At 41.7% G+C, this 18,525-nt stretch overlaps 1 protein-coding gene across 1 annotated transcript in view; it reads left to right on the top strand.

Moving 5' to 3' along the window:
- Positions 1-18,525, top strand: part of LOC102183687 (antigen WC1.1-like) — a 56,351-nt gene that overhangs the window by 3,582 nt on the left and 34,244 nt on the right. The window contains exons 2-6 of the mRNA XM_018049061.1: positions 4,305-4,613; positions 4,707-5,018; positions 11,587-11,679; positions 11,756-12,070; positions 13,288-13,602. Coding sequence (XP_017904550.1) covers positions 4,305-4,613; positions 4,707-5,018; positions 11,587-11,679; positions 11,756-12,070; positions 13,288-13,602 — 1,344 coding nt within the window. The remainder of the gene's footprint in view (positions 1-4,304; positions 4,614-4,706; positions 5,019-11,586; positions 11,680-11,755; positions 12,071-13,287; positions 13,603-18,525) is intronic.

Below are 18,525 nucleotides of genomic sequence, written 5' to 3'. Positions count from 1 at the left end.
CTAACCTGGACCTCTCTGGGGAGATGGAAATGGATAAATAATAAAAGGCAAGCAGATGATCCTTTCTCTCATCATTCATTCATGTACGAGTGGTCTATCTAATCCTTAAATTCTTTAATTTCTGCAGTGCCTTTTCTGTTCTCTCCTGCTCTCTATGCTGCTGCTGCTGCTGCTGCTGCTGCTAAGTTGCTTGAGTCATCTCTGACTCTGTGTGACCCCATAGACAGCAGCCCACTGGGCTCCACCGTCCCTGGGATTCTCCAGGCAAGAACACTGGAGTGGGTTGCCATTGCCTTCTCTGCCTGCTCTCTATAGTAGATTTTTATTCTGTTACATCATTCTTTTTGAGGCTTCAAAGTTCACAAACTTATGCAATCAGATTCCTTTTCCAGAACAAATTCCACCATGTACATAAATAATTATGAGCACACTCAGAAACCAGGAAAATGATTTTAAAAGTTGTTCTTTATGATTTGCAGGGTGTTTTCCCATTGGATTACCTTTTCTCTGTCCAAATATGGTCCCTGAAGGATGAAATCATGATTACAAGTCTTTTCCTTGGTCTCTCTCTCATACTCCATCCACTCCCTGTTTAAGCTGCCACTCACCCCACCTCACTCCCTACAGAAGCTCTTCCCTTTTGGAGTCTCCTTTCCGTCTATCTGTAGCTCTTAAGCTTGTTTTTTCTTTTCTGCATTGGCAGAAATGGGAAAGGGTAGCAGGGTTATGTGGCAAATGGGAGGAGCACAGGGGATAAAAAGTGTTAAAATCTTGTTGAACAAGTCTTTTTTTCCCCCAAACCTTTCTATGTTTCATTCCTATTGAAGCTTTTGCAATTTAGAAATCTCTACAGTATATATTAAAAGACGCTTACTCCTTGGAAAGAGAGTAACCTTCCTAGACAGCAACCTAGTAACCAACATAGACAGCATGTTAAAAAGCAGAGATATTACTTTGCCAACAAAGGTCCGTGTAGTCAAGGCTATGGTTTTTCCTGTGGTCATGTATGGATGTGAGAGTTGGACCCTGAAGAAAGCTGAGTGCTGAAAAATGGATGCTTTTAACTGTGGTGTTGGAGAAGACTCTTGCGAGTCCCTTGGACTGCAAGGAGATCCAACCAGTCCATTCTAAAGGAGACCAGTCCTGAGTGTTCATTGGAAGGACTGATGCTGAGGCTGAAACTCCAATACTTTGGCCACCTTAGGTGAAGAGCTGACTCATTGGAAAAGACTTTGATGCTGGGAGGGATTGGGGGCAGGAGGAAAAGGGGACGACAGAGGATGAGATGGCTGGATGGCATCACTGACTCAATGCACACGAATTTGGGTGAACTCCAGGAGTTGGTGATGGACAGGGAGGCCTGGAATTTTGCGATTCATGGGGTCACAAAGAGTCAGACACGACTGAGCGACTGAACTGAACTGAACTGAAAGTATATATGGCTTGTTTGCTGTCTGCTCTCTTTCTCTCATTCTCTTTTTTTATAGCTTGCTGGCTTATCTCAAAAATCCAAATAGGAAAGGCATATATAGTTAGCATATAGATAAGGTTAGAATACATTAAATTATCATTACTCTTTCACATTTGCTGAGAATCTCATGTCTAGTATGAAGTAATCAACTAACTCAATTGTCTTGCATAATCCCACTGAGATCTCACTTTCTCCCAGGTGTCTTTTAAATGCTAAGTTTTCAAGAAAGATGGCTAGGACCATTCCCTCCCTCTCCTATGACTCTCTGAATTTTTGTCATTTCTAAACTTACCTGTGGACAACTTCTTTCACAATTAGATTATAATACCTGCACTCAGATCCAGCCCGTGTGATTTTCCCTGTCCTCAGTGACTTGAATATTGGCTCTGAGAGAAAACTGGCCAGAATTTTAGCCCCAGAAATCTCAGGATGGTCCTTTAAACTTCTCTGGCTCTTAGGCCTCTAACCTCTTGAATCCCATGGACCGTTTTTACTCTCAGTTCAGGTCTGCACCCACATTTGAATGTCCACCACTGTGCAGTTTCTTTGGGCACTGTAGTTTCCATGCCCTGGATAGGAATTAAGATTCCTAACCATTATATGTTCTCGGGATTCAGCCATTCTGAACTGATCCTTCAATCCTTCTGGATATCTCTTCAGAAACTTGCTCATGAAAATGCAGTTTGACAATGACAGTCAAATTCTCTCTTCTTATCCCCTCTTATTCCACTGTTGGAAAGAAAAGCTTTCACACCATCTCATGCCTGTGAATGTTGTTTCCAATTGTCAAGCCAGGCTCATGAACACTCACTGGGTTTGTTGTTCTTTGTTTCTCTGCCGGGAACCAGCGTGAGGAACTCCACCCATGGCAAAGGTCATGAGGAAGGAGGCTTGGCATGCGCAAAGGCGTGATCAAGCCTCAGGAAACCCCCTGTTCCCGAGCTTCTACATCAAAACCAGAGTCTGTTTTGTGCTCTCACCTACACTTCTGACTTTACGGGGGGCTCTCCCCCATAACCGTTTCTCTCGGAGAAGGAGTAAACGTGCAGCTCCAAGGCAAGAAAAATTCCTGGGCGTGACAAGAGTGTTTCAGCTTACGGACTCCTCTGAAGGTTATCTAGCCCACCTGTATAGGTTCGTCCAGCCACATGTGATTGTTTACAGCCTCCCAATCTGAGAGGCACAGAGATGTTTTAGACTTACTAAAGGCAAATTCTTTTGGGGAGTTAGAAATGATTAGTATAGTGGGTTGGTTAGGAATTATATTGGTGAAGGGTTTTTCATTTGTTGTGTCAATAATTGCTGCTAATTCCCTCCCCTGGATGGGACAAGGATGTCTCAGGTCAAACCTCTCTGCTGACAGACTAGCTTGTGTGACAGGATTATCCATACTCCTGCCACATGATTGTTTACTACCTCTTAACCATAAACAGCACAGAGAGTTTTGAAGTATTTTGAGAGTCTTAATTAGCATAGGGCTTTTTCTTCTTGTTGAGTCAATGATTGCCATCAGGCCTCCATATCCTTAGGTACCTGGGAATATATTAATCAATGTATTTGAAATATAGAAAAGGAAATATAGTAGTTTTTGATGTTAGCAATACTAGACTTTTTGAGTTAATGGATTTTCTCTTTTGTAATAGATTACTGTGCTTTGTTATAAATCACTGTGTCCTTGCTATGTAAAAATGTAACTTTATCACTGTCTTAAGACTAAATAGATCTTAAGGGGGGCATTGGCGAAAGGATTTTCATTTGTTGGGCTGATGTTTGCTGCTAAATCTCCATGTTCCCTGCCCTTATAATAAATATAACTAACATATAGGAGAAATAAGTATTAACCTTTAAGCATATAGGAGAAATAAGTATTAACCTTTAAGATTAATCATGTTAACCTTGGGTTAAATAGATTCCTTTCTTGATTGTAACTCACTGCACCCTCACCCTATAGGAATGTAACTTTATTTGGAGGGTGGTGCCTGGTTTAAGAAAAAATACCCTTGGAAAAAATAAGTTTTTTGGTTATCAGAAAGAAAGGATCATAAAATGTCAGCGGGTCTCATGGCCAGAAGATGATGTAATATTCCTAAGACCTTTTTTATACATTTATGTGAAGCACCTGATTTTGATAAAGGTCAGGACTGCTGACCCCCGCGTGACTCTGTATTCATCCCTATGTGTAACAAAAGGTATATAAGCAAACTCCAAAATAAAGAAATTGGATCAGTTTCCAGAAAGACTGATTCCCTCATGTTGTTCTTTTCTGCTCTCTGTTTTTCTGGCTGAATTCCCATCTGGAGTGTGGGTGCCCTCCAAGTCTACTTATTTGCCCTGGTTTTCAAGCCCACACGAGAAGGAGCCCAAGGAGGGGCACCTTCTGATATTCAAGTGGCACCAGTGGCCCAGCGTAGATGGTGCAAATTCCTTGTCTTGAAATTTTATTGGTATCCCACGTAAACCAAGTTATTCAGCCCCTTTTGCTCTCCTACTATTTTCTGGCCGAATTCCCATCTGGTACAGTGGTACCCACCAAGCCTATTAATTTTGCCTGGGCTTCTAAGATCGGACCGGGGGGGCCTCAGTGCCTCCTCTCCTTTGGGAGAACGGGAAGACGCCTGCGGCCTACGTAGGTGGTGATTGGTATCCCATGTGAACCAAGTTATTCAGCCTCTTTTTCTCTGTTAATCTTCCAATCCCTCTCTATCTGTAAGTTATTTCCAAAGATGCCAACGCTGTCCCCACCTTCGAATTCCCTGGCTCCACCGGGGCGGGACCCAGCAAGTGGCGCCCGAACAGGACACTCACTGGGTTTGTTGTTCTTTGTTTCTCTTAGGATTTGTGCGTCTGGCTGGAGGGGATGGACCCTGCTCAGGACGAGTAGAAGTGTATTCTGGAGAAGCCTGGACCCCAGTGTCTGATGGGAACTTCACACTCCCCACTGCCCAGGTCATCTGTGCAGAGCTGGGGTGTGGCAAGGCTGTGTCTGTCCTGGGACATGAGCTCTTCCAAGAGTCCAGTGCCCGGGTCTGGGCTGAAGAGTTCAGGTGTGAGGGGGAGGAGCCTGAGCTCTGGGTCTGCCCCAGAGTGTCCTGTCCAGGGGGTACATGTCACCGCAGTGGAGCTGCTCAGGTTGTCTGTTCAGGTGAGATGCAGGTCAGGCCTTTCACCTCTGTGAACACCCTGCTCAGGTGAGAAAGTCATGGGATTTTGCTGAAACTCTGTCTTCTTCTACCAGCATACTCAGAAGTCCGGCTCATGACAAACGGCTCCTCTCAGTGTGAGGGGCAGGTGGAGATGAACATTTCTGGACGATGGAGAGCACTCTGTGCCTCCCACTGGAGTCTGGCCAATGCCAATGTTGTCTGTCGTCAGCTCGGCTGTGGAGTCGCCATCTCCAGAGGACCATACTTGGTGGAAGGAGGTGGTCAGATTTTAACTGCCCGATTTCACTGCTCGGGGGCAGAGTCCTTCCTGTGGAGTTGTCCTGTGACTGCCCTGGGTGGTCCTGACTGTTCCCATGGCAATACGGCCTCTGTGATCTGCTCAGGTAAGGGCGAGGGACAGGTGGGGATGGGCTACTGGTACTCAGGATGCTCCTGGAGTGAAATGTCCCCAAGAGCAGAGAGGGAGGGAAAATGGACTTCAAAGTCAGATATTTTGTGGTGAAATATGGATCTTCTCATTGTTCCTTCATTTTTCAGGCCAGGGCAAGAAGTGTGAAGGTGAATAATATATTTTTAAGCTACATTGTTGCTTACATGTAATCATAGAAAACAATGTGGGAGCAGTAAGTATAGACCTCAGTATGAACCCCAGCCCGGAGCAGCAAAGAGAGTGTCTCCAGCACCACAGTCACTGTCGTCCCCTCTCCTCAACAGGGAAAAGCACTTTCCTAACTTCTACTAACATAGAGAGTTTCATCAATTTTTGAACCTTCTATAAAATGATGCAGTATGTTGCATGTTTTGTATTTAATTTCTTAGACTCAAAATTATGTTTGGGATTCACACATGATGTTGTATATTGTAGCACTTTATTTTTTTCATTACTGTAGAGTATGCCTTTGAATGATCACATGGTCATGTACTGATCAATTCTACTGACAATATAAATCTGAGTTGTTTCCAGTTCTTGACTATTACAAATATGATACTACAACTTACCATGACAATGTCTTTGGATGCAAATATGTGTTACTTACTTTCCATGTTTAACCCTTGGTCTTTTATTTTCTTTTTCTTAATCAAATGGTGTCCTTTGATGCACTCATTTCTTAATCTTATGGAAACATAACTTGCCAACTTTTCCCTGTGAATTTAATGCTTCTTATAGCCTATAACAAAGAATTTTTGCCTACTCCAAGATCATAAAAACATTCTCCAAGAATATCTTATGGAAATTGTATTATTTTTCTCTTGCATATAATTGTGCATTCCTTCAGGGTCAGGTTTCATATGGACATCCAATTGGCTCAATCTTTTTCTGAAAAGACCCTTTTCCCCACTTCAGTGCCTCCTTCATCATAAGCAGAAGGGCAAGTATGTCTGTCTTATTTGAGACTCTCTGTTCTGTTCCATGTTATCATTTGTCTATCCTTGCACCAATACTGCGTTTTCTTAATTATCATAATTTTGTCGTTGTTCTTGTTCGATCGCTAAGTTGTGTCTGACTCTTTGTGACCCCATGAACTACAGCTCACCAGGCTTCTGTGTCCTTTACTATCTCCCAGAGTTTCAAACTTTGTAGTAGGTCATAATAATTTTAGTTACAAGAGTTACTTTTTATTAACTCCTCTAACTTTGTTGCTTTTCTTACCAACTTTGATTGTCATTCTTGGTTGCTTGTATTTTGTATGAATTTAGAAATCATCTTGTCATTTTCACCAAAAGAAAAGCTTAAGGGTATTTTCATTGAGATTAGATTTAAAAATTTGAGAGGAGACAAAGGCATTTGAGGATGAATGGCACTGACAATGTTGAATTTCCCAAATCATTGACATAATACATCCCTCCATTTAGTTAGATCTTGAATTTCTCTCAGAGATTTTGCCCATCTTCTACTAGGATTTCTCCTAGGTATTTTATTTTGTGAAAGTGTTCTGGCAATGAATTCTCTTTGTGTTGTTTTCATCTTTTACGTTTTTAAATTTTGATGTCATTTGAGACATTAAAATGTTGGGAAAGTAATATAAAAATTCCCTTATGACCTTTACCTGGGTTTCTACATGTTAGTATCAATATTTCACGTTAATCTCTGTATGTGTGTGAGTGTCTTTCCTACTCGATTCTCCTTCGGCTCCATATCTTCCTGAATATGTAAAATCTTTCTGAATTAAGTTGAAGCCATGATGTTCCTTTACCCTTAGGACACTTTTGGGAATTTCCTCTTAGAACCAGAGTTCAGTCAAGTCTTTAAATGACTTCAGCCCCAGGTGACATCTAATTGTAGCACTGAAAGACCTGACAGAAAGACTGCCAAACTGAGTTTCTTTCTGATTAATGACCCAAAGTCATAAGCAAAATGAAATATATATTCCTTTTCTTCAGCTAAAAGTTTTGCACTTTCATACTGATCAAATTGCTAACATCTGTTGAATCACAGAAAAAGCAAGAGAGTTCCAGAAAAATATCGATTTCTGCTTTATTGAGTACGTCAAACCTTTGACTGTGTGGATCATGAGAAACTGTGGAAAATTCTTAAAGAGATGGGAATGCAAGACCACCTTACCTGGCTCCTGTATGCAGATCAAGAAGCAATAGTTAGAACTGGACATGGAAAACCAGACTGGTTCCAAGCCGGGAAAGGTGTATGTCAAGGCTGTATGTTGTCACCCCACTTGTTTAACTTATATACAGAGTACATCATGTGAACTACTGGGCTGGATGAAGCATGACCTGGAATCAAGATTGCCAGGAGAAATATCAATAACCTCAGATATGCTGATGACACCACCTTTATGGAAGAAAGAAAAGAGGACCTGAAGAGCATCTTGATGAAAGTGAAAGAGGAGAGTGAAAAAGCTGGCTTAAAACTCAGCATTCAAAAAACTGAGATAAAGGCATCTAGTCCCATCACTTCATGGCAAATAGAAGGGGAAACAATGGAAACAGTGACAGACTTTATTTTCTTGGGCTCCAAAATCACTGTAGATGGTGACTGCAGCCATGAAATTAAAAGACAACTGCTCCTTGGAAGAAAAGCTATGACAAACCTAGACAGTATATTAAAAAGCAGAGACATTACCTTGCTGACAATTGTCCTTTTAGTCAAATCTAAGGCTTTTCCAGTAGTCATGTATGGATGTAAGAGTTGGACCATAAAGAAGGCTGAGTGCCAAAGAATTGATGCTTTTAAACTGTGTTGTTGGAGAAGACTGTTCAGAGTCCCCTGGACAGCAAGGAGATCAAACCAGTGGATCCTAATGGAAATCAGTCCTGAATATTCATTGGAAGGACTGTTTCTGAAGCTGAAGCTGCAATACTTTGGCCACCTGATGAGAAGAATTCACTCATTGGAAAACAGCCTGATGCTGTAAGATTGAGGGTGGGAGAAGAAAGGGATGACAGAGGATGAGATGGTTGGGTGGCATCACCGACTTGAGGAACATGAGTTTGAGCAAGCTCTTGGAGTTGGTGATGGACAGGGAAGCCTGGCAAGCTGCAGTAATTGGACAGTAAGAGTTGGACATGACTGAGTGACTGAACTGAACTGGGCTAAATTTTGGGGGAAAATCTTCTATACAACAATGTAACCAGAACTCTTGTCATGTGCCCTGAATTTCTAGATTTTAGAATATCCTCTGATCTTGCACTGTGATGTTTCTACCTTATGCTGAGCTAGTGCACAGCTACTATTATTCTTTAGTTCTTAATTTCAGCTAACACGTTTTTCAGCTCTAGAATTACTTCTCTTTTGTTTTCATTTCTCTGCAAAGATACACATTTTGTCTATTATTTCCATAAACACTTTAATTGTGGCGATTTAAATCCTCTGTCAGGTAAATCTAGCAGCTGAAAAATCTGGGAAATTCTTTCCAATGTCTCCTTTTTCCTTTCTGTTTTTCACGAGATCTGTTTTATTTAAGTGTTTGTTTTAAAGTTAGACATTGAAGAAATTGTAGAAATGCTTCAGAAAGAATTTTGTTTTGCTTTTACTTAGGGATAGATTTGGCCTTCCCGTGTGGCTCAAATGGTAAAGAATCTGCCTGCAATGCGGGAGACCTGGGTTTGATCACTGGATTGGGAAGATCCCCTGGAGGAGAGCATTGCACCCCACTGAAGTATTTTTGCTTGAAAAGTCCTATGGGCAGAGGAGCCTGGTGGGCTATAGTCCATGGGGCACAAACAGTCTGACATGACGGAGCGACTAAGCACAGCACATGGATAGATTTAGGGGTATAACAACTTACTTAACTCATTCTTATAGCAACACTTGGGTAAAAACAAAAATTGTGATACTGTCAGAAGCAGAACTCTCCACGGAGAAGGTGAACAACAAGAGTATGACAACTTTATTGCTGGGTCACAGCTTTTATAGCAAACCTCCTCTTCCAACAACACAAGAGAAGACGCTATACATGGACATCACCAGATGGTCAACACCAACATCATATTGATTATATTCTTTGCAGCGAAGGATGGAAAAGCTCTATACAGCAGCAGAAACAAGACTGGGAGCTGACTGTAGCTCAGATCATGAACTCCTTAGTGCCAAATTCAGCCTTAAATTGAAGAAAGTGGGGAAAACCACTAGACCATTCAGGTATGACCTAAATCAAATCCTTTATGACTATACAGTGGAAGTGAGAAATAGATTTAAGGGACTAGATCTGATAGACAGAGTGCCTGATGAACTATGGAATGAGGTTCGTGACATTGTACAGGAGACAGGAATCAAGACCACCCCCAAGAAAAAGTAATGCAAAAAAGGAAAATGGCTATCTGAGGAGGCCTTACAAATAGCTGTGGAAAGAAGGGAAGCAAAAAGCAAAGGAGAAACGGAAAGATAAACCCACTTGAATGCAGGGTTCCAAAGAATAGCAAGGATAGATAAGAAAGACTTCTGCAGCAATCAATGCAAAGAAATAGAGGAAAACAACAGAATGGGAAATACTAGAGATCTCTTCAAGAAAATTACAGATACCAAGGGAATATTTCTTGCAAAGATGGGGTTAATAAAGCATAGAAATGGTATGAACCTAACAGAAGCAGAAGATATTAAGAAGACATGGCGAGAATACACAGACTGTACCAAAAAGATCTTCATGAACAGGAAAATGATGATGGTGTGATCACTCACAGTCACTTAGAGCCAGACATCCTGGAATGTGAAGTCCAGTGGGCCTTAGGAAGCATCACTACTAACAAAGCTAGTGGAGGTAATGGAATTCCAGGTGAGCTATTACAAATCCTGAGAGATGATGCTGTGAAGTGCTGCACCCAGTATGTCAGCAAATTTGGAAAACTCAGCAGTGGCCACAGGACTGGAAAAGGTCACTTTTCATTCCAATCCTAAAGAAAGGCAATGCCAAAGAATGCTCAGACTATCACACAATTGCACTCATCTCATTCGCTAGTAAAGTAATGCTCAAAATTCTCCAAGCCTGGCTTCAGCAATATGTGAACTGTGAACTTCCAGATGTTCAAGCTGGTTTCAGAAAAAGCAGAGGAACCAGAGATCAAATTGCCAACATCTGTTGGATCATCGAAAAAGCAAGAGAGTTCCAGGAAAACATCTATTTCTACTTTATTGACTATGCCAAAGCCTTTGACTGTGTGGATCACAATAAACTGTGGAAAATTCTGAAAGAGATGGGAATACCAGACCACCTGACCTACCTCTTGAGAAACCTGTATGCATGTCATAAAGCAACATTTAGAACTGGACATGGAACAACAGACTTGTTCCAAATAGGGAAAGGAGTACATCAAGGATGTATATTGTCATCCTGCTTATTTAACTTATATGCAGAGTACCTCATGAGAAATGCTGGGCTCGATGAAGCACAAGCTGGAATCAAGAGTGCCGGGAGAAATATCAATAACCTCAGATATGCAGATGATACCACACTTATGGCAGAAAGTGAAGAACTAAAGAGCCTCTTGATGAAAGTGAAAGAAGAGAGTGAAAAAGTTGGCTTAAAGCTCAACATTGAGAAAACTAAGATCATGGCATCTGGTCCCATCGTTTCATGGTGAATAAATGGGGAAACAGTGGAAGCTGTGGCTAACTTTATTTTTTTGGGTCCCAAAATCACTGCAGATGGTGACTGCAGCCAAGAACTTAAAAGACGCTTGCTCCTTGGAAGGAAAGTTATGACCGACCTAGACAGCATATTAAAAAGCAGAGAGAATACTTTGTCAACAAAGGTCCATCTAGTCAAGGCTATGGTTTTTCCAGTAGTCATGCATGGATATGAGAGTTAGACTTTAAAGAAAGCTGAGCACCAAAGAATTGACACTTTTGAACTGTGGTGTTGGAGAAGACTCTTGAGTGTCCCTTGGACTGCAAGGGGATCCAACCAGTCCATCTTAGAGATCAGTCCTGGGTGTTCATTGGAAGGACTGATGAAGCTGAAAATCCAATACTTTGTCCACCTGAAGTGAAGAACTCTATCCCGTGAAAAGACCCTGATGCTGGGAAAGATCGAGGGCAGGAGGAGAAGGGGACGACAGAGGATGAAATGGTTGAATGGTATCACTGACTGGATGGACATGGGTTTGGGTGGACTCCGGTAGTCGGTGATGGACAAGGAGGCCTTGCATGCTGCGGTTCATGGGATTGCAAAGAGTCGGACACGACTGAGTGAATGAACTGAAGTGAACTGAATACAGCTCTCATATGAGCTCCATTAGGAGGGATTGGGGGCAGGAGAAGAAGGGGACGACAGAGGATGAAATGGCTGGATGGCATCACCGACTCGATGGACGTGAGTTTGAGTGAACTCCGGGAGTTGGTGATGGACAGGGAGGCCTGGCGGGCTGCAAATCATGAGGTCGCAAGAGTCAGACACGACTGAGCGACTGAACTAACTAACTAACCAGGTCATCATTTCCCTTATTTCAGTTTCCTGTTCTTCAACCCTTCCAGACTTCTGATCATTGTTTTTTCTTCAGGAAACCAGACCCAGGTGCTGCCCCAGTGCAACGACTCCCTGTCTCAACCTGCAGGCTCTGCGGCCTCAGAGAAGAGCGCCCCCTACTGCTCAGGTAAGGGTCCCACAGGACAGAAGACCCTTTTCATTCCCCAGGTCGACGCCCCATTGTTCCATTTCTCTCTCCTCAGACAGCAGGCAGCTCCGCCTGGTGGACGGGGGCGGTCCCTGCGCCGGGAGAGTGGAGATCCTTGACCAGGGCTCCTGGGGCACCATCTGTGATGACGGCTGGGACCTGGACGATGCCCACGTGGTGTGTGGGCAGCTGGGCTGCGGAGAAGCCCTCAATGCCACAGGGTCTGCTCACTTCGGGGCAGGATCAGGGCCCATCTGGCTGGACGACCTGAACTGCACAGGAAAGGAGTCCCACGTGTGGAGGTGCCCTTCCCGGGGCTGGGGGCGGCACGACTGCAGACACAAGCAGGACGCGGGGGTCATCTGCTCAGGTCTGCGCTGCACACTGTCCACAGGCTGGGGGAGGGGTGGGGCCTGGAGGACCGGGTCTGAGCCCTGAGGGAGAGATGCTGAAAGAACCATAGAAGAAGTGTTCCTCCCATGGAGCCTGTGTTTCCAGCAGATGTGAAGACGAGGTGCTTTCACTTCCTTCTGCAGCAGCTGAGGATCTGGTCCTTTCTTCTCAGCAGTGTTTCCTGGCAGAGCCGTTTTTTACAGTTTTTCTTGAAAGTAGGGCTCTCTCTCCAGTTACATCAAAAATTTTAAACCCATGATAATAGTTTCCATTTGCTTCAGTAACAATTTACCAATTAGTGGGTTAAAACAACATAAATTTATTTCCTTACACTTCTGTAGTTTAGATGTCCAGCAGGGATCTCACTAGGCCTGGATCAAGGCTTCAGCAGGGCTGCATCACTTCTGTGGCTCTGGGTGAGAATCTATTTCTTGTCCTTTCAATCTTCTAGATAAAAACAAAGAAAGTTAGTCACACAGTCCTGTCTGACTCTTTGCGATCCCATGGACTGTATCCTGCCCTGCCCCTCTGTCCATGGAATTCTCAAGCTCCTAGAAACTGCCTACATCCCTTGGTTCACAGCCTCCTTCATCCATTATCAGACCAGTAATGCTACAGGCCTCCAGATATTATCCAGAGTCACATTTCTCTCTCTAGGCAGAGCTAAGAAATGTATTCCATGTTTAAGGATAGTGGGTCTAAGGATGTGCTCAGACTGGGCTCACATTGTTAATACAATATTCTAGCTTAATGTCACCATCTCAAGGGCCTTATCTTAATCACATCTGTAAATCCCTTTTGTCAGGTATGGTAACATATTCACAGGTTGCAGAGATTGGGATGTGGACATTTTGGGTTTAATTATTCTGCCTGTCTCCCTAATATCCACATCAAATCCCTTAACATAGTCTTCAAAGATTTTGTTAGGAAGCAGGATTCAGCTGCCCCTCCCTGACTAACGCCCACACAGTTTGGTCTTCCTCTCAGTTCATATCCACATTGTGGCAGAAATAGAAAGACAGACACAAATGGACAAAGTCAGTTAAAAGGGAGGTGATCTCAGTCTTGTCATCTAGTGGGTATCTCTTGAACAAGGTCAGAGATGAATGTTTACCACTTTTAGAAGAAAGGAAAACCTAGAACATCCAGCAAAGTTTTTTTACTGTGTCCTGTCTCCTCCCCTTTCAACCTTAGAGTTCCTGGCCCTCAGGTTGGTGAGCGAGGACCAGCAGTGTGCTGGGTGGCTGGAAGTTTTCTACAACGGGACTTGGGGCAGTGTCTGCCGCAGCCCCATGGAAGACATCACCGTGTCCGTAATCTGCAGACAGCTTGGCTGTGGGGACAGTGGAACCCTCAACTCTTCTTTTGCTCTTAGAGAAGGTTTTAGACCCCAGTGGGTGGATGGAATCCGCTGTCGGAAAACTGACACGTCTCTCTGGCAGTGTCCTTCTGACCCTTGGAATTACACTTCATGCTCTCCAAAGGATGAAGCCTATATCTCGTGTGCAGGTGATTTACTGTCTTTTTTCTGTGTGTCTGTCCCAACCCTGTAAGATGCAGTGAGATTTGATATTTTAAAATCTAAGTGACGAGCTTAATTTGGGTCCACAAAATGACATTAAGTGAAAATGTTAGTGTCCGACTCAGTCGTGTCCGACTCTTTGTGTCTGCATGGACTATAGCCTGCCAGGCTCCTCTGTCCATGGAATTCTCCAGGCAAGAATACTGGAATGGGTTTCCATTCCCTTCTCCAGGGTATCATCCCAACCTAGGTATCTCAACTGAGTCTCCCACACTGCAGTCAGATTCTTTATTGTCTGAGCCACCAGAGAGCCTAAATGAGGTAAGGATGAAATTAATTTTAGCCACAGATTCCAATCTTGTTTGTTAAATTTTTAATTGAGATGTAATTCTTGTAACATTATATTAGTTCTAAGTGTAAAACATAGTGTTTATGTTTTTTACATATTGGTAAATCATCACCACATGTACAGTAACATCCATCACCACATGTAGTTACAATTTTTTTTCTTACGATCCCACAAGTAAGAATTTGCATGCTGCAACTAAGACCTAGGACAACCAAATAAATAATTAATTTTAAAAGAGAGTATTATTCTCTTCATAGGCTTGACACAAGAACATGCATCATGGTTTTTTAAATTTATTATCCACATTTGGGCTTCCCTGGTAGCTAAGCTGGTAAAGAATCTGCCTACAATGCAGGAGACCGGGGTTTGATTCCTGGGTCGGGAAGATCCACTGGAGAATGGATAGGCTACTCACTTCAGTGTTCTTGGGCTCCCCTGATGACTCAGCGGGTAAAGAATCTGCCTGCAATGTGGGAAACCTAGGTGCAATCCCTGGCTTGGGAAGACCCCTGGAGAAGGGAAAGCCTACCCACTCCAGTTTTCTGGCCTGGAGAATTCCATGGACAGTATACTCCATGGGGTCGTAAAGGGTTGGACACGACTGAGCAACTTTGACAAACACTATGTACAAAAATACTATCTTCTTTCCTATATTACAGTTTTAAGATATCATTTATGACAATATTTTTTCTTCTAGAATGTTTTAAAAGTTTTTATTTATTTATAGGAACTCTCTATAAACAAACATCACTTCAGTTCAGTTGCTCAGTTGTGTCAGCTTCAACATCAGTCCTTCCAATGAACACTCAGGACTGATCTTTATGATGGACCGGTTGGATCTCCTTGCAGTCCAAGGGACTCTCAAGAGTCTTCTCCAACACCACAGTTCAAAAGCATCAATTCTTCGTTGCTTATCTTTCTTTATAGTCTTATAAAGAAACATCACTTACTCTTTCTTAAATATTTTTGTAAATATTTCCTCCATTTTTTGCACATATGTTTAAGGTTATATATGTGAATGGAGGGGGTTATGTTATCAAATCTATAATGGTTTACTTTTTTGACTTCTGCCTTTAATGAAATGTTTCATATGCCATTCTTAATCTCAAAATAACATTGAATCAAGTTATATTTTCTGCAAATAATTTTACAGTTCCACTAAAGAATATTCAATACCTAATTTTGAATTCATTTATTTATCTGAATTTATTTTACTATGTGTGATTGTATATCATCACCAGATAATAATTATATTTTAGATATGTGATAGCTTGATCACAAAATTAAAACACATTGCTTCATGATTTCATGGATATGATGTCAAAAGTACAGGCAACAAAGCAAAAATAGACAAGTGGGAATATATCAAACTAAAAAGCTTCTTCAAGCCAAAGGAAATACCAACAGAGTGAAAAAGGAAGCTAGCACAAATTTTATAAGGTATTAATTGCCAAACAAATAAGGAACTCCTGCAACTCAAGAAAAAAAAATCCAAACCCTAATAACTCAATTAAAAAATTGGCCAAGGTCTTGAATAGACATTTCTCTAAAGAAGACATACAAATGGCCAATGGGTATATGAAAAATGCTTGACATTGTCAATCATCAGGAAAATGTAAATCAAAACCAGGAAGAGATATCATCTCACACATGTCAGAATGACTGTGTTTTTTTTTTTTTAAAGACACTTAAGTGTTGGCAAGGCTGTGGAGAAATTGACACTTTCTGTGTACTTATCCACATTAAATGTATAAATTATATTAATAAAGCTATGCAATCCAGGGGTTAAATCTCTGGACTTTCACTGTCATGGTCCAGGTTCAATCCCTGACCTGGGCACTAAGATCCCACGGGCCACAGCACAGCCAAAAACAAACAAACAACACAAAAACTATGACCAAAAAGTCTGTATGATTTATAGTGATGTCCCTTTTTGTTCTAGGTGTTGTTAACTTCATTTACTCTCTGCTCTTCATTGTTATTGATCAGTGTTCCTCAGTTTTCAATGAGCCACGTTTAAAGGGGTTTCTTCTATGCTTTCTATCTTATGCTTCCCTTGTTTTCCATCCATTTTTGTTCCTTTTTTAATTAACACCAACATTCTATATTCTTTAGGCTTTCTCATCTCCTAGTTTCTTAATTGAAGCTTACATTTTTTTCATTTTCGGTCTTTCCTCTTCTCTAAATCTAGGGTATAAATTTCCCTATAGGCACTACTTGAGTTTCATTAGAAGAATTTATGATAATATCATTATTTTGTGTTTATTATCATTATTATTGTATTCTTATTATCATTATTTCACAATATTTGGTAAATTTTAAATTTATTCCAAGACTCAGGTGTTTTTTGGAAGGATGTTGCTGAATTTCCCAAAATAGGGATGGCTAACAATATTTCTTTTTAATTCTTAATTTTATTCCACTGTGGTCAGAGTAAATACTCTGTATGAATTCAAAGAGTGAAAGATTTTGTCCCATTATGTGGTCGTTTTGGTAAACGTTCCGAGTGCATTTACAGTAATGTGAACTCTTGCGTTGTTGGGTGCGTTGCTCTATGTGTTACTTGGTTAAATGTGCTGACTATTTTCCTGTACATCTACTGTATCCTTTGTTTTTTGTATGTCTGGTCTGAATGCTATTGAAAAAGATACAGTAAAAATCCCCCATTTTGAATGTGATTTTGCTTATTTCTTTTCATTCTGTCAAGTATATTTCAAAGCTATGTTCTGTTACCTTTGTTGAATTTTGATGTCTGTATGTTTATTAAGGGTGCACCTCATTATGATCATGAAGATTGCCTCTTTAATTCAATTAGTGTTCAGTTCAGTTGCTCAGTTGTGTCTGACTCTTTGTGACTTCATGGACTGCAGCACGCCAGGCTGCCCTGTCCATCACCAAACCCAGAGTTTACACAAACTCATGTCCATTGAGCCAGTGATTCCATCCAGTAATCTCATCCTCTGTCACCCCCTTCTCCTTCTGCCCCCAATCTTTCTCAGCACCGGGGTCTTTTGAAATGAGTCAGCTCTTCACATCAGGTGGCCAAAATATTGGAGTTTCAACTACAACATCAGTCCTTCCAGGGAACACTCACGACTGATCTCCTTAGGATGAACTGGTTGGATCTCCTTGCATTCCAAGGGACTCTCAAGAGTTTTCTCCAACACCACAGTTCAAAAGCATCAATTCTTTGGTGCTCAGCTTTCTTTAAAGTCCAACGCTCATATCCATACATGACTACTGGAAAAACCATAGCCTAGACTAGACGGACCTTTGTTGACAAAGTATTGTCTCTGCTTTTAATATGCTGTCTAAGTTGGTCATAACTTTCCTTCCAAGGAACAAGCGTCTTTTTTTTTCTTTTAAATTCTTTTAATTTTTATTTATTTTTTTTATTTTAGTTTTTTATTTTTTTAATTTAAAAATCTTTAATTCTTACATGCGTTCCCAAACATGAACCCCCCTCCCACCTCCCTCCCCACAACATCTCTGTGGGTCATCCCCATGCACCAGCCCCAAGCATGCTGTATCCTGCGTCAGAATTAGACTGGCGATTCAATTCTTACATGATAGTATACATGTTAGAATGCCATTCTCCCAAATCATCCCACCCTCTCCCTCTCCTTCTGAGTCCAAAAGTCCGTTATACACATCTGTGTCTTTTTTCCTGTCAACAAGCGTCTTTAAATTTCATGGCTGCAGTCACCCTCTGCAGTGATTTTGGAGCCCCCAAAATAAAGTCAGCCACTGTTTCCACTATTTCCACTATTTCCATATCTATTTGCCATGAAGTGATGGGACCGGATGCCATGATCTTAGTTTCCTGAATGTTGAGCTTTAAGCCACCTTTTTCACTCTCCTCTTTCACTTTCATCAAGAGGCTCTTTAGTTCTTCACTTTCTGCCCTAAGGCTGGTGTCATCTGCATATCTGAGGTTATTGATATTTCTCCCAGCCATCTTGATTCCAGCTTGTTCTTCATCCAGCCCAGCATTTCTCATGAGGTACTCTGTGTGTAAGTTACATAAGCAGGGTCACAATATACAGCCTTGACATCCTCTTTTTCCTATTTGGAACCAGTGTGTTTTTCCATGTCCAGTTCTAACTGTTGCTTCCTGACCTGCATACAGGTTTCTCAAGAGGCAGGTCAGGTGGTCTGGTATTCCCATCTCTTTCAGAAGTTTCCACATTTTATTGTGATCCACGCAGTCAAAGGCTTTGGCATAGTCAATAAAGCAGAAATAGATGTTTTTCTGGAACTCTCTTGCTTTTTCAATGATCCAACAGATGTTGACAATTCGATCTCTGGTTCCTCTGCCTTTTGTAAAGCCAGCTTAAACATCTGGAAGTTCATGGTTCCCGTATTGCTAAACCCTGGCTTGGAGAATTTTGAGCATTACTTTACTAGCGTGTGAAATGAGTGCAATTGTGTGGTAGATTGAGCAATCTTTGGGATTGCCTTTCTTTGGGATTGGAATGAAAACTGACCTTTTCCAGTTCTGTGGCCACTGCTGAGTTTCCAAATGTGCTGGCATACTGAGTGCAGCACCTTCACAGCATCA

This window comes from Capra hircus, chromosome 5 (assembly GCF_001704415.2).
Source record: "Capra hircus breed San Clemente chromosome 5, ASM170441v1, whole genome shotgun sequence".
Taxonomy (NCBI): domain Eukaryota; kingdom Metazoa; phylum Chordata; class Mammalia; order Artiodactyla; family Bovidae; genus Capra; species Capra hircus.
This window is presented reverse-complemented; position numbering and strand designations above follow the sequence as displayed.